A 21,421-nucleotide genomic window follows, 5' to 3' on the forward strand; every position below is an offset into this window, starting at 1 on the left:
ACTCTATCCACATCAACTTTCAGTTTTTTCTGTTGACCAAAATGAATGGGGAATTTCTGGGATCCATCTGGTGTGTGTGCCATTTGCTGCCAGATATCTTTTACATGGCATTTCTCCTACTTCTATAGCATACATTTTTTCTTTTCTTGATAAATACCCTTCCCCTATTATTGTTGATTTTAGCTTCCACTTCTCCTTCCCTTCTTTTGGGTACTTCCATACTTTTTCTTGATGTAATCCATTTTAAAATGTCTAGGGGACCTAAACTGATACCATCCCATGGCCAAATTTCACTTAAGTGTGTCCCCCCACACACCCAACAATCAGTCAGATTAAATTCTTTCGTAATCTTTTCCACCATATTGATAAAAAAATTCTTTCCATATATTTGTCTCCCTATATCCCTTTGTCTTTTCAGTTGCACTTCTTTCTCTTTGAATGTATCCTCTAAGTTGATTTCACTTTCTTGTTCAAAACTTACCCATCTTTCTTTCACAGGGCACTCTCATGACATCTTCTGGCTGGGGTTTGCAATAGTTTTAGCCAGCTGTGAAAAACGCATATTTTATGATTGGCTTTCCACAAATATTAAAATGAATATTATGTGTTATGTTAGGAAGTTATGCAGTATTAATTTTCTTCAGTAGTGTGTTACATATAGTTCTAGGTTAAAACATAATGTTAAAATAGAAACGATGTGTGTGGGCTATTTTTTCAAAGAAAGGAATGAGGTATTCCCACCAAGATAGCAGCCACAGGACACCTAAATCTTTCAGAGACAGAGAATTTATTGCTCCATTATCACAAGAAACAATCTTCTTCCTGTCTTGCTCCACTCTGAAGATGCCATCGGGATTCAGAGGAAGCAGCTGACACTGACCAGACAGAATCCTGTGTTTGAATGGAATTTATGCATCATGTATGAAATCTATGAATATGCAACAGGCTTTTGTTTTTTGCAAGTAATCCTCTGTTAACATGTGTCCTTTTTTTGGCTTATTTTGCCCAGAAAGAGGTCCCTGGACCTTACATAACTCTTGTTCTTATTGTCTTGTATTGTCCTAAAACCTAATTGTCGAAATATTTATTGCTCTAAATATATTACTATTTTTATAACCATTTTATTATTATTAAACTTTTAAATTTTTAAAAACAAGTGATTGGCATTCTTTACACCACCCAATATATTTTATTATCCTCTTTACAGGCTGTTAGCTGGGAGTGATGGATACATTTGGGATGCAGGTTTGTGTATACTCTGATTAATGCACTTACTGTATCTCCTCTATCCAAGGGACAGTAACACTTCTCACAAGCGTTTCCTCCACTTCCTTTGCAGTCAGTGAGTAGCAGCACTGCTACCAGTGGCAGTCTGGTACGCGCTGGCCTCCTCACCTCTGATCCACAGGGGTTTTCTCGGTGCCCTGAGAGTTTTTCCCAGAAGGAGTTCCCGATCCAGTCTTGCCTCTCACCTTTGGTTTTCCCTTCTTCTGGAGCCATTCTGCCATGACCCTTATTGTAGCAACTGCCTTCCCTCAATTTGGTCCCAATTCGGGTTGCAAGGAGAGCGCTCTATGGAACAGTACTGGAAACTGAGATGTTATTTTGACTGTCAACTCTGAGCTGAACAAAACTTGAACTTTATAACTATAACTGATAAAAACGCGAGCAGGCTCCCAGTACCAAAGTGATTTCAGCATTTATTACAAGAAAAAGAAAGGCCCAAAGCAAGGGGGCCCGCGGGCCGAGCAGGAGCGTTCCCGTCGAGGATGCTGCAGCGCCGGCGCTGGGGCTGCCTCAGCAGCGATGGCCCCGATGTCCCAGGTGGAGGGGCACAGATTCAGTGGTCAGAAGCCCCTTTCTATCCTGTTTTTTGTCCCTTTGGATTGGTTTCTTTTTGGATCCTTCATTTGCATGAAGGTTTAAGGCGCTTGATTGGCCCATGGCAGTTCTGTCCAGGCTGGCTGGTTTCCCTTGGGGGTGGTGCCCTTTACTGAGGTGTGTTGTGGTACGTTGGGTACCGTATTTCTTATAACTACCCTTTTAACCCCTTTTACAATATAATAACCAAATGAACAGTACATGCTTAATGGTCTATCAACTATTTACAACAATTCCCAACCTTTGTTTAACAGTGTGCTCTGGGAATCCTGAACTTCATGTGCCAGAGGAATCTTTAACTTTGTGTGCCCCGGGACTCCTGAATTTCGTGTCTCCCGAGAATCCTGACTTTCGTGTGCCCCCAGAATCCTGAATTTCATGTGCTCTGAGATTCTTGAATTCCGTGTGCCCTAGTATCCTGAACCTCGTGTGCCCCAGGAATCCTGAACTTCATGTTCCCTGGGAATCCTGAACTTCACCTGTCCCTGCCTTTCTCAGACACCGGCTGCCACTGTCCTGTCCTCACTGTTTTCTTCATTACTGCTCTGCATTTTCTCCACACCATAGCCACCCCCTGCTGCCTTGCCTGCACGTCCCCACAGTTCCACCTCCCTCAAAACTCCTGATACATCTCAAACTTCTGATACATCTCAGTGTCCTGGGTTGCCAAGCACATTGTGTTCTATTTGCCATCTGCATGGCAGTTGTCTTCTGATAATTGGGCAGTTTTCCTTATCTCTTCCACCACCACTCCTCCCTCCAGAGACATCTGCTGATAACAGGCCATTGAATGTCACTGCATGGCTGATAACAACTATGGCATCCCATTGGGAGATGCTCTCCCCAGAGGGAGGAGCCAAGCATTCCTACCCGGATATAATCTGGAGATTCTGGAACAGCAGCACGGCTTCTCCACTGGATTCCCAGAGGAACAGCAGCTGCCTCTTCCCGTGGATCTTCAGAGGAAGAACACACCCTTTTACAGGATCCCTGCTCCAGCAGAACCACCCCTGACACTCCAGGAGGGCTACAGCCACAATTCCAACTGGACTGCTGCCAACACCCTGACCCACAGGGTGTCACGTTGTGTTCTGACTCTGGCAGTGTGGGTTTAGTTTACTGCATTGTTTATTTTATTTTCTTCCCTAATAAAGATCTGTTATCCCTGCTCCCATATCTTTGCCTGAGAGCCCCACATTCCAAATTCATAGCACAGGGAGGGGATTTACGTTTTCCATTTCAGGGGAGGCTCCTGCCTTCCTTAGCAGACTCCTGTCTGTTCAAACCAAGACAGATTTTGGCGCCAATATGCAGCTTGAGGGCATTGAGAGAAAAAGGAATAACAGTTCTTGAGTAATCTAATTTTTGTGTGCTGCTATTGAAACCTCGTTAGGTGTCACCATGTGGTCCAGCTTACCCTGGTTTGGGTGGCACATGGCCCTGGCTACATTTCTCCCATTTGCAGGCCCTTATCTCAACATGGGTCCTGTAACCAAGGCTACTGTGGCTGTTATCCAGTTTGCTTTACAGGTTAATAAGGTGAGCAATTAACGGATTTTTAACTTCCTCTGGAAAGCAGGCACATGGATTCAGAGCTACCACACCCTAACTGTACAGTTTTGGGGTCACTTTAATAATGGCACCCACTGTGAGGAAATGACACCGGGAGAAATTTTCTCTCAACCCTTCACCCAGCTCTTTGGGTCTGCCCCACCAGTTTTCGAAGGGTTCAGATCCACTCTAAATGCTAATGATATCAGACAGTGGCTGGTGTTGCTGATAGGCCTGTTAACCCTTTTTATTTAGCATTCAGTAATAAGGGAAGGCTGACTTGGATAACCACCCTGACACCTGTGGTAATCACATATCCTCTGAACAGAGAGAGAGACAGCTCTGCCAGGATTTTCCTGGGAAGCTGTGAGGAGCTGTGGCAAACTTAGAGAAAAGAATTCAAACAATTATTCTCTCTCTTTCTGCAACCATTGTTTATAGATAGGGTTCTCCAGAGTGTGCTATTCATAGTTCACCAAGAGTGTGAGAGGTTTTCACTTTGAGACCAATCAGATCTCACCTTAGCGGGTCACACTATACAAGACCCGCTGCTTTCATTAAATGCTTTTTGCCTCCTGATCCACCTGAGGACCGGAGTCTTTCATTCCATCCCTGACTCAACAGCGTCATCCGGTGACCGCCGACGTGTGCTGCAGCCTAGGCTGGAGGCACAGGGTCTGCTGGACCCCGACCTTTGGTGCAGCCGAGGCTGAAGAAACAGGACCTTAAGGGATCTGGCCGAGTTCACAGCTGAGACTGAACATGGGCGGGGTCTGGTGACCCCTCATGGAATCGCAGGACAGCCGGGACACGTCCCGAGATGAGCGACCCAGCGACCCTCTGCGATCGGACACCGTTTGCCCTCTTGAGTGAGGTAACTCTGCCTTTGCCCCGTGTCTTCCTGAGGAGACTGGTCCTGTTCAGACCACAGGGTTGGGGGCAAACGACAGACCAAACAAACCTCCCCCGGGAGGCTGAGAACTGAGCAGGGGATGGCTTTTCCCGAAACAGCAGACTGTCTGTCTCTTGAAGTGGACACCTGCTGAGGGATGGGTTTTCCTTAAAAATGGGGAACCAACCTTCCAGAGATGAACAACTTGTTCTGGCCATGCGGAGGAATGTCATACCTCCCATGGGAATTGCAGTCTCAGATGAAGTGCTCTGTGATCTGCTGGGCTGGGCCAGAGATCACGGGTTCCCGGTGGAGCTGGGCGCTGCACTGAGTCTGAGAACTTGGGAGGAATTGGGGGATTGCCTCTAGGATGAGGTTTGCAGAGGGGACGCAGTCGTGTCCGCACCGATCGTCACCTGGAGATGCATTTCTAAATTCCTTCGGTGCAAGGTCCTGGGGAGCAGAGCACTGACAAAGCCAACTTGTTGTTCACCTCTTGTCAAAAGTACATATTATATGGCTCTATGCAGATATTTACTATGTGTATTATGTATGATTAGTAGTGCTGTATTAACAGTTTAATAGTATTGTAATTGTAGTTTTGCAGTTAAAATGTAACTTTTGTAGTTAAAATAGAAACTATGTGTGCGGGATTATTTTTAAAGAAAGGAATAAGGCACTCACACCAGATAGCAGCCACAGGACATCTACATCTTTCAGAGAAAAAGAATTTATTGCTCCATCATCAGAAGAAACCAACTTCTTCCTGCCTTGCTCAGCCATGAAGATGCCGTCAGGATTCAGAGGACGAAGTTGACACTGACCAGGCAGAATCCTTTGTTTGAATGGAATTCATGCATCATGTATGATGTGTATGAATATGCCTATTGCTTTTAAGGATTAATCCTCTGTTAAGGTGTGTCCTTTTTTGGGCTTATTTTGCCCAGAGAGAGGTACCTGGACTTTTCATAACTCTTTGTTTTTATTGTCTTGTATTGTCCTAATCCAAATTGTTCAAATGTTTATTACTTTAATTATATTACTATTTTTATAACCATTTTATTACTATTAAACTTTTAAAATTCTGAAAATAAGTGATTGTGGTTTTTCACAGAAATTATGAGAGTATGATCAACGGCCCCATGCGGGCTCGTGTCTCTGCCATGGTCAAGGAACTTAAAGAGGAGATGAGGGAGAAGAGGGAGGAGGTGAGGAGGAACAGTTGCCATATCACCCGTGCGAGTCACAGGCCCCAAAGTCAGAGCCGAATGTCCCCCAGCTGGACAGAGAGGGTGCACCCCACGGGCTGACCTGTGTTTCTGTCTGTGTGACCATGGGGCAGACATGGGAAGGTGGGATGGGAAACCCACTTCTCTTGGGAGGGATGAAAGTTTGACAAGAAAGTCTCACAGGTGTGTGTGCTTGGCAGAGAGATTTTTGGATGCAGAATCTGAAGAAGGAATAGAGATGGAAGCAAGTTTTGATGTAGAAGAAAAGAATTGCTGAGCCAGTCGTACTGGATAACCAAGGAGGCAAAGGGTGTGCTAGTTAGAAGGGGGTTTATGGCTTAGAGCAAAGGATAAACCCACCCCAAACAAAAAGATGTTTTTACCAAGCAGAAAGAGAGCACAGGAAAACAAGTCAGCAAATGTGGCAAGTAGAAAAAAGGTCTCAGAATTTTCCACTGCAAGAAAACTGAAAAACACCTTCTAGCTTAAACTGTAATGTACTGACTTTTAGTGATTGGAGAACAGCAACATGAATATGGTAATTACAGTAGTTATGATAGGCTGTGGTATCCCGTGTTTTTCCTGGGCCTCTTACGAGTCCAATCCGGCTAGCTTAAGACTCTAGCCCACACGGACCCGCACAGACGAAGGTAAAAGACGAGAGGCGCTCTTCTCCACGTGGGTGCAAGTATCTTGTTTATTGGCTTGGTGCAAGACACAGGTGATGGGGTCACCCAGGTAGAAAAGAGGGCGTGGAACTCTCACACAGGAGGTTTTATACCCTAGGGGATGGGGGCGGGGGAGAGAGGACCGGAGCCAACGGGATGCCATTGGGGAGGGGCGAATTACCTATGGGACAGGCCAGGTGTATAACGGGGGGGGTGTGAGGGGGAGACCATGTAATGAGGGAGGGGGAAAACCCATCTACTTGACCCAACATGCTCAGTAGAAATTGCCCATCACCAGTGCAACAACAACAACTAAATAAACTACTCAGTGAAATACAACAATAGGCTATAGGTAAAAGTTAAGGTATAGATTGGTTCTGCTGTATTAAGATGGTGAGCAAAGAAAAGTATAAAATGCATTGTACCCAAAATTAAAGGCTCTCCAGGCCTGCCTGCAGCTGGAGCTGACAGCTGTAGGCACAGGCTCTGTTGCCCACGACCCTGGCCTGCTGTAACCAAATGGATATAATAAATTGCAATCTAAAGAGCCACCTGGACTCCCACATCCCTCATTCAGGCTCTAACTCTCACCCAAGTGACAAATTACACTGTTCTCTATTATCCATCTCACACTCTTGTAGGCTCCACTCTATCTTGAAGTCATTCTTGGAGCTTTCTCCATGGGTGAGGGTCAAAGGCAGGGCTCCTCTGGGGGTCAGGGGCCCTCAGAGCAGGCTGAGAAATATTCCCTGTGCCCTGGGTTCCCACAGAGTTTCTGATAGACACTGGAGCAGCACGTTTGGGGTTAAACACTGCAGAAGGGAAACTGAGTCACGATACTCTACATGTTGTTGGGGTGACCGAGGTGAGCGAAACACGGCCTTTCTTTACACCTTTAAAGTTTAAAATTTTTAAAATTTATTTTATGTATTAAATTTGATTATTATTTATTTTATTTATTTTACTTTTACTTTATTTATTTTATTTATTAAAATTTAAATTAAATTTTTCTTTCAACCTTTAAAATTTAAACTGGGGAAGCTCTGGGGAACTCATCAATTCCTCCATATGCCTGACTCCCCTAAACCATTGCTGGGGAGGGATTTGATAGAAAAATTGGAAGCAGAAATTACATTCAAAAAAGAGAAGGGTGTACGAGTTGTAATTCCTGAATCCAAATTTGTCCAAGTTGCTGCACTTTTTATACAGGAAAAATGTGGTGAAATCCCTGCTGAGGCTGAAAATGCAGTCAATCAAATAGTGGGGGCCAGTGATATCCCCAGGGACTGAGCCTAAATCCCTTGGGATGGAGCCTAAATGCCCTGGAATGGAGCCTAAATCCCGTGGGATGGAGCCTAAACACCCTGGGACTGAGCCTAAATCCCCTGTGATGGAGCCTAAACCCCCTGGGATGGAGCCTAAATCCCGTGGGATGGAGCCTAAACCCCCTGGGATGGAGCCTAAATCCCCTGGTATGGAGCCTAAATCCCGTGGGATGGAGCCTAAACCCCCTGGGTTGGAGCCTAAATCCCCTGTGATGGAGCCTAAATCCCCTGGGACTGAGCCTAAACCCCCTGGAATGGAACCTAAATCCCCTGTGATGGAGCCTAAATCCCCTGGGACTGAGCGTAAATTCCCTGGGACGGAGCCTAAACCCCCTGGGATGAATCCTAAACCCCCTGGGACGGAGCCTAAATCCGCTGGGATAGAGTTTACACCCCTGGGACGGAGCCGAGCCCCCCGGGACGGAGCCTAAATCTGCTGGGATAGAGTTTACACCCCTGGGACGGAGCCGAGCCCCCGGGGACGGAGCCTAGATCCGCTGGGATAGAGTTTACACCCCTGGGACGGAGCCGAGCCCCCCGGGACGGAGCCTAAATCCGCTGGGATAGAGTTTACACCCCTGGGACGGAGCCGAGCCCCCCGGGACGGAGCCTAAATCCGCTGGGATAGAGTTTAAACCTCTGGGACGGAGCCGAGCCCCCCGGGACGGAGCCTAAATCCGCTGAGATAGAGTTTAAACCTCTGGGACGGAGCCCCCCGGGACGGAGCCTAAATCCGCTGGGATAGAGTTTAAACCCCTGGGACGGAGCCGAGCCCCCCGGGACGGAGCCTAAATCCGCTGGGATAGAGTTTACACCCCTGGGACGGAGCCGAGCCCCCCGGGACGGAGCCTAAATCCGCTGGGATAGAGTTTAAACCTCTGGGACGGAGCCGAGCCCCCCGGGACGGAGCCTAAATCCGCTGAGATAGAGTTTAAACCTCTGGGACGGAGCCCCCCGGGACGGAGCCTAAATCCGCTGGGATAGAGTTTAAACCCCTGGGACGGAGCCGAGCCCCCCGGGACGGAGCCTAGATCCGCTGGGATAGAGTTTAAACCCCTGGGACGGAGCCGAGCCCCCCGGCACGGAGCCTAGATCCGCTGGGATAGAGTTTACACCCCTGGGACGGAGCCGAGCCCCCCGGGACGGAGCCTAAATCCGCTGGGATAGAGTTTACACCCCTGGGACGGAGCCGAGCCCCCCGGCACGGAGCCTAAATCCGCTGGGATAGAGTTTAAACCCCTGGGACGGAGCCGAGCCCCCCGGGACGGAGCCTAAATCCGCTGAGATAGAGTTTAAACCTCTGGGACGGAGCCGAGCCCCCCGGGACGGAGCCTAAATCCGCTGGGATAGAGTTTAAACCCCTGGGACGGAGCCGAGCCCCCCGGGACGGAGCCTAGATCCGCTGGGATAGAGTTTAAACCTCTGGGACGGAGCCGAGCCCCCCGGGACGGAGCCTAGATCCGCTGGGATAGAGTTTACACCCCTGGGACGGAGCCGAGCCCCCCGGGACGGAGCCTAGATCCGCTGGGATAGAGTTTACAACCCTGGGACGGAGCCGAGCCCCCCGGGACGGAGCCTAAATCCGCTGGGATAGAGTTTAAACCCCTGGGACGGAGCCTAAATCCGCTGGGATAGAGTTTACACCCCCGGGACGGAGCCGAGCCCCCCGGGACGGAGCCTAAATCCGCTGGGATAGAGTTTAAACCCCTGGGACGGAGCCGAGCCCCCCGGGACGGAGCCTACAAAGCGCCCAAATCCCGGGGCTTCCCCTGGGCTGGGGCGGTCCAGGTGCGGGGAGGGGCGGTGACGTCACCTCGGCGGGCCACGCCCCTTTCCGGCCCTCGTCCCTCAGCGGCTCCGCCATTGCCGCGCGCGCCGCTACCGGGGCCGGTTCTGGGCCGGGATCGGCGCCTGTCCTGGGGCTCGTTCGCTGCCGGAGCGTCCCCAAGGTGTCCCCAAGGTGTCCCCAGTGAGCATGGAGCCCCAAGAGGTGCGACGGGAGGGGAGGGGGCACGGGGAGGGACAGAGGGGACACGGCGGGGGGGGGAGGGGATACGGGGGGGAGGGGGCGGTGAGGGATGGAGGGGACAGGGGGTGGCGGGAGGGGACACGGGGGTGGCGGGAGGGGACAGGGGGTCGCAAAAGGGACAGGAGAGAGTGGAAGGAAGGGGGGCGGTGACAGAGGGGGTGGAAGGCGGAGTGGGGGATGGGGGGACACGGAGGGTGGCAGGGGCTACGAGTGTGGTGGCAGGGGGTGGCAAAAGAGACAACAGAGAGGGCGGGGGTGGCAGAGGGGACAGCAGAGGGGGCAGGGGGCGGGAGGGGCAACGAGGGGAGGGGCAGGGGGTGGCGGAGGGAACAAGGGAGGGACAGACGGACAGCAGAGCCCTCCAGGGAGGGGCACAGAGGGGACCCCGGGAGGGCACAGAGGCCACCGCAGGAGGCCACAAATGCCACCAGGTCCCTGACACCTCCCCTGTCCCCTTTCCAGGTGTCCCCTGCCCAGCTGCTGGAGGCTCTGGTGTCCGTGGTGGCCACCCTGGGTGAAGTGGCGGCCACCGTGACCGGGTCACACCAGGGCGTGCAGCAGTGCTTGTCTCCAGACTCCCTGCGCGCTGCCCTGAGGAGATTCACCCAGAGCCTCCGTGAGACCCTGGACCACAGCAGTGTCCCCTCCCTGGGCCAGGCCCTGGCCACCCTCAGGGCCACCTCTTGGATCAGCTGGGCCGATGTGAGAGCTGTGGCCAAGGCCTGGCAGAGGTTGGTGGCCGCGCTCAGGGACAGATGGGACCAGCTGGCCTTGGAGGCCGCCGAGCTCTGTGTTGCCTGCGCGGACGCGGCCCCTGCCCGGGCCAGGGACCTGTGGTACAAGACTGCCCGCCGGGGGACAGCTTGGCACAGACTGGCGGCCACCGCCCAGCGGCCAACGGTGGCCCTGGACTGGGAGGAGGTGGCCTGGGTGGGGGCCACACGCAATGTCCTGGAGGCAGCGGCCACCAGTGAGGAGGAGGTGGCCACCAGTGAGGAGGAGGTGGCCACGAGCATGCAGGAACTGGCCCCCAGTGAGGAGGAGGCAGCCATCAGTGAGGAGGAGCTGGCCCCCAGTGAGGAGGAGGCAGCCATCAGTGAGGAGGAGCTGGCCCCCAGTGAGGAGGAGCTGGCCCCCAGTGAGGAGGAGGCAGCCACCAACAAGGCCATGGGAGAGGCCGTGGTGGCTGCCAGCCAGGCAAGGGCGGCCACCAGGAGGGGACATTGGGCAGAGGTGGCCCTGAGGCCACTAGAGCGCTTGGTGGACGTGTGTGACAGGAACATGGATTACTGCCTCTGGGAGATCAGGATCATCCTGAACAGGACAAAGAAGGCATCCCCCAATGTCCCTGTGGCCTTGGTGGCCAAGGTGGCCGAGGCCGAGCAGCTGTGGGAGGCCGGCTCCCGCCTGGCCAAGGAGCGCCTGCTGGGGATATTTGAGCTCATTGACAACCTCCTCTTGAGTGCCTGTGGTGGCCCTGGTGGCCCAGGTGGCCCCTGTAGCCGCACAGTGGATGAGTGGTGCCAAGAAGCCATCAAGGACATCCCAAGGCTGCTGCAGGGACAGTGATGTCACCACTATGATGTCATTGGGGCAGTGATGTCACTGGAGAGACTTGTGGATACTCAGCTGCCACCAGCTCCTCGTGTCACCAAGAGCCCCTCAAGTGTCACCAGCGCGAGTGCCACGAGCTCCTCATGTCACCAAGAACCCCTCAAGTACCACCAGTTCCCCAAGTGCCACCAGCTCCTTGTGTCATCAAGAGCCCCTCGGGTGCCACCAGCTCCCCAAGTGCCACCAGCTCCTCGTGTCACCAAGAGCCCCTCGGGTGCCACCAGCTCCTGGTGTCACCAAGAGCCCCTCGGATGCCACCAGCTCCTGCTGTCACTGGGATCTTGTGCAGGAGAATCTGGGGGGGGTCCCTTGGGGCTCGGTCCTGTCCTCCTTCCCCATTATCAGCCAAGACCCCCCTGGGAGACAGTGGTCAGAATTGAGATTTTTATAAAAGTTTGTTAAGGGATAAAATCCTGGTGCTAATTGCCAAAAGCTCCCCATTAATTAAACCACGTTCTTTATATTCTGTTACATCACAGAGGTTCATGCATATTCACGGAGGTTGATGCATATTCATAATATATTATTGATCTAAAAATATATATATATGAGTAATAAAATAGAAATATAGATTTTATAAAAATACTTTACATTAATATATTTTATACCAACAGAATTTATATTATATTCATATATATAATTATGTTGATTTACTATATTATTTTAAAATAATATTTTATATTAACATTTTATATATACATAAATATACATATATTTTTCTATATTCTATATAAATTATATTCAAACATTCCTGGAAGTTCAGATGTTCTTTTGTTTGGTTTTAACCCTTGACTTGCCTCCACGCCATCTTGTGCATTAAACCAATTTATTTTATTTCTCCTTGCGGTTCCATCGTGTCGTGTTTTCACTCTCTGGTGATGGGAAAAGAATTCATAAATTCTTCTTTTTTTCACTTTTTTGGCACTGAGATGGAACTGGTGGCACTGGGACACAACTGGAACACTGGGAGAGGATGGGGAACACTGGGATGGGACTGGGTTGGTGAGATTGGGCTGGAGGCACTGGGACAGGGATACTGGGACAGAACTGGAGACACTGGGACACAAATGGGAGCACTGGGATGGGATTGGGAACACTGAGATAGTGACAGTGGGATAGAACTGGGGACACTGGGACACAAATGGGAATACTGGGATGGGGACACTGGGGCAGGATGGGGAACACTGGGATGGGACTGGTGACACTGGAGCAGTGACACCAGGGCAACCCAGGTGACACTGGGGTGGTAACACTGGGCTGGAAGTGGTGGCACTGGAACAGGGACACTGGATGGGAACTGGTGGCAGTGGGAGGGGACTGGTGACAGTGGGATGGGGATACTGGGACTGGACTGGGGACACTGGGAGGGGACACTGGGATGGGGACGTCAGAAAGGGGCTGGGGACTGATGGCACTGGGGTGGAACTGGTGACACTGGGAACAGTGGGATGGGGGCACTGGAACAGGATAGGGGACACTGAGATGCTGGCATTGGGCTGAAGTGGGGACACTGGGATGCTGGCATTGGGCTGAAGTGAGGACACTGGGACAGGAATGGGAATACTGGGACAGGGACACTGGGATAGGATGGGGGACACTGGGACAGGATGGGGACACTAGGATGGTGACATTGGTATGGGGACAATGGGCTAGTGGCACTGGGCTGGCACTGGGACAGGACTGGGGACACTGGGCTGGCACTGGGTTGCTGATGTCATCATTAATTAATTAACCAGAACACTACTTGAACATTACCAGAGCTAATGGCCAAGTCATGGCACCTGCTGGAAAGGGGCAGGATGAGGTGATGTCACTGCCCAGGCCCCGCCCCCACAGAGCCATGGCCTGCTGGTGGCCAGGTGACACCACGATGTCCCCTCCTCTGTAGGGCCAGCTGGCAGGACACTGCCACTGCAGGCAGGGCCAGCAGCAGGTGAGTGTCCTCGGCCACTGCGGGGACACGGGGACACCACACGGTGGCACCAGGGACATTGCAGTGCCACCCATCCAGTGCCACCAGTTCAATCCCAGTAGCACCAGTTCAATGCCAATGTCCCTGTGCCACTGCCACCGGCCCTGTCCTGGTATCCCCAGTTCCATCCCAGTGCCACCAGCCCAGTGTCCCCAGGGCTGTCCCACTGTCACCACCCCAGTGTCCCCAGCTCAATCCCAGTGCCACCAACCCTGTGTCATAATTCCAGTGCCACCAACCTGGTGTCCTCAGCTCTGGTCCAGTGTCCCCAGTTCCACCTCAGTGTCCCCAGCCTCTCCTCCCAGTTTCCCCACTCCTGTCCCAGTTTGCCTGCCCCATGTTCCCAGTTGTGTCCCACTGTCCCCAGTTCCATTCCAGTGTCACCAACCCAGTGCCACCAGTTCTATCCCAGCGGCACGATTTCAATCCCAGGGCCACCAGCCCAGTGTCCCCAGTTTTCCACTCCACCCAGGGTTTTCAAGGGAAATCTCTCAGTGACAGCGCCTTGAAGCAGCTCCCTGGCTGTGCTCCCCTCAAGGAACTTTGGGATGGCTTTAGTGACCACTCATCCCTCAGTGGGGTCAAGGGATGTGTCTGACACAGAGCTCAGATCAGCCTGGTTTGATTTATATAGAGGACATTTATTTATTTATTTGTTTATTTATTTATTTATTTATTTATTTATTGGCTGTATGGTGTACACACAAACTGACAGATTATATTGCACCAACCAGCAGCTACAAGGAATCACCAATAATCAATATCAGTATCAAATACCACATCAAATCAAATTGCTGGTGATCAATAACAATGTGCAAAAGGCAATAGAAAAGTGAAAAGGCAATTATTAAATTGTCATTTAGCCCCTCACTCTGCTGCAGGCACAGTGGAAAGCTAGAAGCTCTTCAGGGGACTCATTCACCCCTGTCCCCTGTCCCTGAGTGTCCCCAGAGTGTCCCTGAGTGTCTCCAGTGATGTCACACTAGGATTTGGGAGAATTTCAATGAAAATTCCCAGAAAATTTCCCAAATTTGTCTCAAATCCTGTGAGGGGAGTTGGGAGTGAAGAAGTGACAGCAGTGATGTCCCTGATGATGTCACAGCCCCCATGTGACACTTTCCTGCAGCAGCCTCGGGATGTCCTCGATGGCTCTTTGGCACCTCTCAGCCACTGCTCGGCCACCGGGGCCATCCGGGCCACTGGGGCCACCTGGGCCACCATAGGTGTTAGCGTTCAGGAACACATAATCACGAGAAATGATTATATGCAGGTGCTTTTATTGAAGAGCTCTGGGTGTCAGGGGTAAAGACCCAAATCTGACTCCGACATAGGTTCGGGATGGATATGCTTTTATATTCTATCGTTATATACCTTTCATGTTAATTATTGAACTTACATTGTTCTATAGTATACATAGATTTCAGCCAAGCATGGCCACCTTAGACTAGGAACATACAGTTTCTCATTGTTCTTCTTATGATTATACAATAATTATTTTAATCACTAAACAATCATTTCAGCTAGCAATTATACTACTTACGCAGGTAAAACACAAGGCTTAACATTTCAGAGTTTATCTTAGCATTTTCTAGGGCGCCACTATCATTATCTCCTTTTTGAAAGCATTTTCACTTCACTATAGGTGTAAATGTTTTCACTTGATACAGTCTTTTACTTCTCAATTTATGTTTGATGTTCTTCAAATCCAGGGTTGATGTAAAAGTTGTCATGGATGCTATCACGTGCTGGAGAACTAGAAGATAGTGGGTGTGGATCTCGTGTCAGTGCCTTTATTATTTTCTGGTTCTAGGACGTTTTCTTCTGTATTTCTCTCTTTAAAATGCTGTAAACTAACCAAATTGCTAAGAATACAATTAGTAAGATTATCACACTCTCAATGATAGATTTAATCTATGAACTCACATTCCACCTTAACTTTTTAAAGATTTTTCTTAACTAGCTTGTAGTCAAATCTTTTTGCTCTTCTTGTGCCTCATGCTCTATTTGTTTCAACTGATTGATGTCATATTCTACATCTGCAGTTACATTTGGGATGTGAATGCAGCAATGATCAACTCGTCCCTTTAAAAATCCACATACTCCATGCTCCTTCAGGAGTAACAAATCTAAGGCTAATCGATTTTGCAAAGTCATTTTTGTGGTGGCTTGTAATTGTACGTTTAATTCTTTAAATCTTTCTCTGGTGATTTTTGCTAGTCTATCTACTTGGCCTGTAAGTTTGTACAGCATCTCTCTATTCTGATAGTTTGCTATAGGACCGAGTAAAGACTCTAGGGCCCACACAAGTTTCACTCCACTAGAGGGTTCTTGCCAAGTGTCATCTGGATTTTTGTTGTCTAGAACTTCTCGTCTTGCTCTTATTTGCAGAAGTTCATGTTTTCTATTAAATGGGGACTTTTTCCAAATTGGACATAAGGTTGGGAGGCCCAAAGTAATTTCTTTTACTTTCTCATCTACAGGCAGATGTGTTGTCCAGGTACCATCGCTTGTTGCCCATACAAATTGTCTTGGACTTTTAATTGTACTCTTGGTACATCTTATAATCACTTTATAATTCATTTTGCCTTGTTTATGTTTGATCTCTCTGCAAGCACAACCAATCTGTAGGGCTATTGCCAGGGGTGGTATCTGTTTTATCTCTGCATCATCAGAAGTACAGTCATAAGTTTTACTGCATGCCCATGTTCTGCTACTCATGGCAGTGTATGTTACTCTTGGATCTGTTTCACTCTCAGAACTTTCTCACTTAATACACCAAGGGGTGTTTGCCATATATTGGAATTTTTGAAGTATACTCACAGACCACGCACTATCCCAAGGCTCTATCTGATCTTTCTGATCCTCGGTCTCACACTGCCATACCAGACTAGTTTCTGTAACATTTTCTATGATCTTTTTATAGTGTGGCAAATAGCATTGCCATTGTGTGATGCCTCTTGACTGTCCCAAAGGGGTTCTTAGTATGCCATGACTTAGAATACAGTCTTTCTGGCTCATAGGTCTCATCCATGTTCCTACTTTCTCCCAAGTTTCTTTGACTACCTGTCTCGGTTCGAGTACTTGTTTGCATGCAATTGTTTTGTTCTTTTGTATTTCAGGTAGTTTTGATGTTATGATTCTCCAATTTACTGGATCTCTTGCTGCCTTAGGTATTGGCAGACAGGCAGTTATTCTACTGGTGTTTTGTATTTTGGCAAAATCTTTAACTAATCCAATCATTACATTCTCAGCTCGAACTGCATTAGAAATTTTATCACTTGTGTTTCTGCCTCTCTCTTCATTCTAGAATGAAGAGTGGTTAGTTGATCTTTTTGCACCCTACATCCCAAAGATGTTAATGACCATAACATTAGCACAATTACTAATAACATTCTCAAAGTAATTAAACATATCTTATCTGCAGTCTTGGTTCTACAGTTTACACAGTCTGTGATCCAGGATGGACTTTCTTCACTCGGGTATAGTGAATCCAGGGGTCTACACCGGCTACTTTCACTGCTGTAAAGGTGGTGTCTAGGTTTGGATAAGACAGGTGCCTGCTAAAGAAGGCAGGAGCTTCCCCTGAAATGGAGAATGCAAACCCTCCCCACCCCTCCAAATTGCTATGAATTTTAAATTAAGGGGCTCTCAGGCAACAAAAAAATACGGGAGCAGGAAATAACAGTTCTTTAATAGGGAAGGGGGGAAAAAACATAAAATGATAAAATAAAAACAATGCAGTACACTAAAATGACAGAGTCAGAACTCAACCTGACACCCTGTTGGTCAGGGTGCTGGCAGCAGTCCAGTTGGAAAAGTGGCTGCAGTCCTCCTGAGGTGTCAGGTGTGGTTCTGTTGGAGCAGGGGGTCCTGTAGAAAAAGGGTGATTCTTCCTCCGCAGATCCGTGGAAGTAGAAGCAGCTGCTGTTCCTCTGGTGAATCCAGTGGAGAAGCTGTGCTGGTGTGTCAGAATCTCCTGATTATATCTGGATAGCAATGCTCGGCTCCTCCCTCTGGGCGGAGCATCTCACAATGGGATGTTACAGTTCTTATCAGCCATGCAGTGACATTCAATAGCCTCTTATCAGGGATGCCCCCTGCTGAGGGAGGAGTGATTGTGATCTCTCAGGGAGAGAGATAAGGGGAAATTGCCCACTTAACACCTAGACAACTGCCATACAGATGGTAATAGAATACATCCTGCCTTGCAATCCAGAACACCATGACACCACCAAGCTCCACGGGGAGGACGCGGCCACCACGATGGGCCTGCCAGTGGAGGAGGCCCTGTGGCTGCTGGGGGACTTGGTGGCTGCATGGGACAGAGCCACCGTGTTTCCCCTGGAGCTGCAGCGCTGGCTCTAGGACATCGAGGCTGCCCTGGAGGGGACAAAGGAGGTGCCCCCTTATGTCCCCGAGGCCTTGGTGGCCATGGTGGCTGAGGCTGAGCAGCTGTGGGAGGCCAGCGCCCGTCTGGCCATGCATCACCTTCTGGGGACACTTTGGGACATCCACGCCCTCCTCTCGAGCCCCTGTGGTTGCCACAGTGGCCCCAGTGGCCATGTAGTGGCTGAGCATTGTCAAAGAGCCATTGAGGACATCCCGAGGCTGCTGCGGGCACAGCGACATCACATCAGCGGGGCAGTGACACCATCGGGGACATCGCTCATGTCACTTGTCCTCTCCCCCCTCCCCACAATATTTGAGACAAATCTGGGAATTTTCTGGGAATTGTCATTGAAATTGTCCCAAATCCTGATGGGAATTCCTGGGGTGACGTCACTAGGGACATTTGGGGACATTCTGATCACACTCTGGGGACACTCATGGAGGCAGGGATGGGTCGGGGGTGAATGAGCCCCTCGGTGCCTTGCAGCAGAGGCAGCTTTCTGCTGTGGCTGCAACAGAGCTGGGTCATAAGTGACAATACAATAATTGGGGTTTGCATTTCTGTACTGGATTTTGCACATTGTTATTGATCACAAGTATTTTGATATGGTCAGTTTATAATTCCTTGTAGCTGCTTTTTGTACAATATAATCTATCAGTTTATCTGTGCACCGTGTAGCCGATTTAATGCTAGAGTAAGAAAGAGATATCATAGGCCTTAAAATATTAAAAATAGACAAATAGTAAATAGATAAATAATAAATATTAAAATAGAGACTATGCAAAGTTGAAATGCTTTTCTCTAACTAACTCAGGTGTAAAATAATTCCATTGCTTCTCACACCTGCAGACCTCTCCTGATGATAACAGTGACACAAACCTGAGAAGAATTTATTAATTGATCAGGGGGTGTGAAACAATAGGATGGAACCAGGAGAAGAAATCAAATCTATTGACCCAATCTACAGAATGTCCTGCAGACAAGTCAGAGGTTAAAACCAAAAAAGAGTTCAAAACCTCCCAGGAATGTTTGAATAATATCTAAACTCAGGAATGTGTTTGTAGCCCTGCAGAGGAACTGGATCTGGAGAACAATGGGTTAAGTTAAGGGCGAGTTCTTTGGCTGAGTGCCAAAACCCTTTTATATCCCTTATTAAACTTTTACAAATTTCCAAGAGTGAACTTTGTTTTTCACACACAGCTGTGATTTGGGGTGCTGGGGGGAGGTCCCTGGGCAGCCCCCGCCTCTGCCCCCACCACTCCCAACCATGGCCAATGGCTGCCAGCAACGCGGCCCTGCTGCTGAGCACTGACCCTGGCCCCAGGGGGCACCGGGATCCCCCCAAAAACTGCACCCACCCCCTCTTCAGACCCCCTGACCCCCCCTCCAGCACTGACTCCCCCGAATCACCTGGCACCGGGATCCCCCCTCAGGCACCAGCACCAGGACTGGGCCCTCCTCATGCACCAGGATCCCTCCGTGGAGATTTGCCTATCATTATGAGAAAAACTGTAATAAAAATTTCAAAACCTGGGGCCCTGTAAAACGAGTTACATCAGCTGTATTTCTGCCTCAGCTTGCCTCGGGTGAGGCACTGAAACAATTATATCAATTGGGGTGTTGGCTGAGTAAAGAAGTCAATGCTACTGCCATTGCAGTCAGTGACATGATGACAGATGTTAGGACTGTGCTGTCAGACATGCAACCTGACAGAACAGAGCAGCAATCGATTTTCTTTTACTGGCACATGGGCATGGTTGTGAGGATTTTGAAGGACTGTGTTGTATGAATTTGTCTGACCCTTCAGTGTCCATCCACAAACAACTTAAAAAATGGAGAGGTTTAACAATTCAAATTAAAACAAACGATGGATTGAGGTTAGATGACTTGTTTGAAGGATGGAGTTTTGCATCTTGGTGAAAGAGCTTTGCACAATGGGTTTATATGCATTGATAGTTATTGTGGCATTGTTAGTGATAGTGCCTTGTGAACTTCACTGTGCATGGCAAATGAACCAGGCCATCCAAGAAGTTGTTTCTGTTCAAGAGAGAGGGGTAATGTGGGAAATGGATTTGTAGAGAGTTCTCAGGCCCTGACAGAAGGCCCACACAGTGTGCATATGTATACAAACCTTGAGACAAGAAATGCTGATTTAGAAATGCCATGGAATAGGACAGATATTGTTGAGAGAGAAATGGAGCTAGAAAAAAGTTTCAAAAGATGGCCTTGCAAAAATCCCTAGATACTTTGAAGAAAGAGAACTGTGAAAGATGCATTGTAGTAGGATCCATGAGGGGTAGTTTGAGATGATTTGCTTTAAGGCATCTCCAGCATGCTGTGGCAAAAAGCAAGTGGCAGGGGGTTATTACAGAAGCGATTATAAAAGGGACTTTTGTCACAAATGATTTACAGGCTTTTCCTGTAGTAACTAATGGTGGAGGTAGAATTTGGGAACCTTTTGATTGGAAGATTTTAGAGAGGGTAAGAAATGCAATCTCACAATTTGGCTTAAAATCCCAGCTTGCACAGTCACTGCTGCAGTATATTTTTACCTCTAGCACATTTATTCCAGCTGATGTGTATACCCTAATCAGGCTTGTAATGCCACCCCACCAGCAGGTGATGTTTCATAAAAGCTGTGAGGAAAAGTGTGCCCAGGAAGCAGCAACCCTTTTCTTTTGTTTTCTCATTTTAAATCTTGTGGATGGGAAGACTGTAGAATGGGCACAAAACTCACCATTCTGCAGCGGGAGATTTATACCCAAGTTAAAATAACCCTTGTTGCTCAGGGAATTCCTTTTTCAAAGGGGAATTTTAAAGCTTTTGTTCATTTTCTTTCAAAATATTTTGCAAATGTTATAAAGGAATCAGTTTTATCACTTGGATTTTGGGATAATGTTGGGGTAAAGTTATTTGTTTTACAAATGGAGGGAATTTTTAAGGTTGGGAAGTTTTATCCTTGTTTTTGTTCCATTGAAAAAAGTCTGTTTTATCATCTTTTTTGTTCTATTTATGATTCAATCAAAAAATCAGGGGAGAGTTCAGGAGAGGTTACACGTTTAGATCCCCAGTTGTCTCCCCAGTTGCTGTGTTCCTCCCCTCATGTCCCTAGTCCCTCGTCCCCTAAGGGGAGGTCGAGTGACAGAACCCACCAAGAGGAGCAGGAATGCCACCAGCTTTCTGCTGTGCCTCGACCTCTCCTGTCCTTCTCTCAGGATGGTGCTGGCCATGCCATCCTGAGCCCGAACCTAACCCTCCTTCCTATGCCCTCTTACCACTTCCCCTGTCCAGTTTTATTAGCCAAGATGGCACTGGCCTGTGAGGGGACCTGGCATCTTAGCCCAAGTGGTGCCAATTTCATCTTACCATTACAAAACGGCCCCCAGGACCTCCCTCCTCCTCCTCTCTCCATTCCAGGAGTTCCTCTGTCATTGAATTCCTCCCCTGCGACATGTTCCCCTCCACCCACCCTGTCGATGGTCACCCCTGCGTTGGGACTGCCCCTTGCCATCAGCACCACCCTTCCCAAGGTGGGCCCTGGCTCTCCCCTCGTGGTCTCCACCTTCCCTGCTTCAGTCTCCAGCCCTGGTGGCCGTGACACTTCGAGTTCCCACATCAATGGAACTGGAAGTGGGCATGATAGTGGCCAGAAGGCAGCCGTCTTAGCTACCAACAGCTCCCAACACCGGCTCACACCGGTTATCCAGGAGCACCATTCCTCTACCAAAAGACCTCCCTCTTCCTCCTCGGAGGACAGTGATTCCTCAGACTCCAGTGCTGAGCCTGAGGCTCACTGGGCAGAGGTGCGGCAGCCGGCGGCCGGAGAAGGGGCCTGGGAGACTGCAGGGAGGCTGGCAGATCCTGGCAGCC

The 21,421-nt window shown here is 49.2% G+C and overlaps 1 protein-coding gene and 1 long non-coding RNA gene across 2 annotated transcripts; both read left to right on the top strand.

Annotated features, from left to right (window-relative positions):
• Positions 1 to 1,851: 1,851 nt before the first annotated feature.
• LOC132340628 (uncharacterized) lies at positions 1,852 to 5,418 on the top strand. The gene is made up of 2 exons (XR_009489940.1): positions 1,852 to 1,998; positions 2,136 to 5,418. It is a non-coding gene; the product is annotated as an uncharacterized LOC132340628 (long non-coding RNA).
• A 3,964-nt stretch (positions 5,419 to 9,382) lies between these two features.
• LOC132340549 (uncharacterized) lies at positions 9,383 to 12,029 on the top strand. Its single transcript, XM_059871612.1, has 2 exons — positions 9,383 to 9,536; positions 10,038 to 12,029. Exons 1-2 carry the CDS (start codon positions 9,522 to 9,524, stop codon positions 11,142 to 11,144), a joined length of 1,122 nt encoding a protein of 373 aa, XP_059727595.1. The 5' UTR covers positions 9,383 to 9,521; the 3' UTR covers positions 11,145 to 12,029.
• The last annotated feature ends 9,392 nt before the right edge of the window (positions 12,030 to 21,421 follow it).

Source organism: Haemorhous mexicanus, chromosome 32, assembly GCF_027477595.1.
Source record: "Haemorhous mexicanus isolate bHaeMex1 chromosome 32, bHaeMex1.pri, whole genome shotgun sequence".
Taxonomy (NCBI): Eukaryota; Metazoa; Chordata; class Aves; order Passeriformes; family Fringillidae; genus Haemorhous; species Haemorhous mexicanus.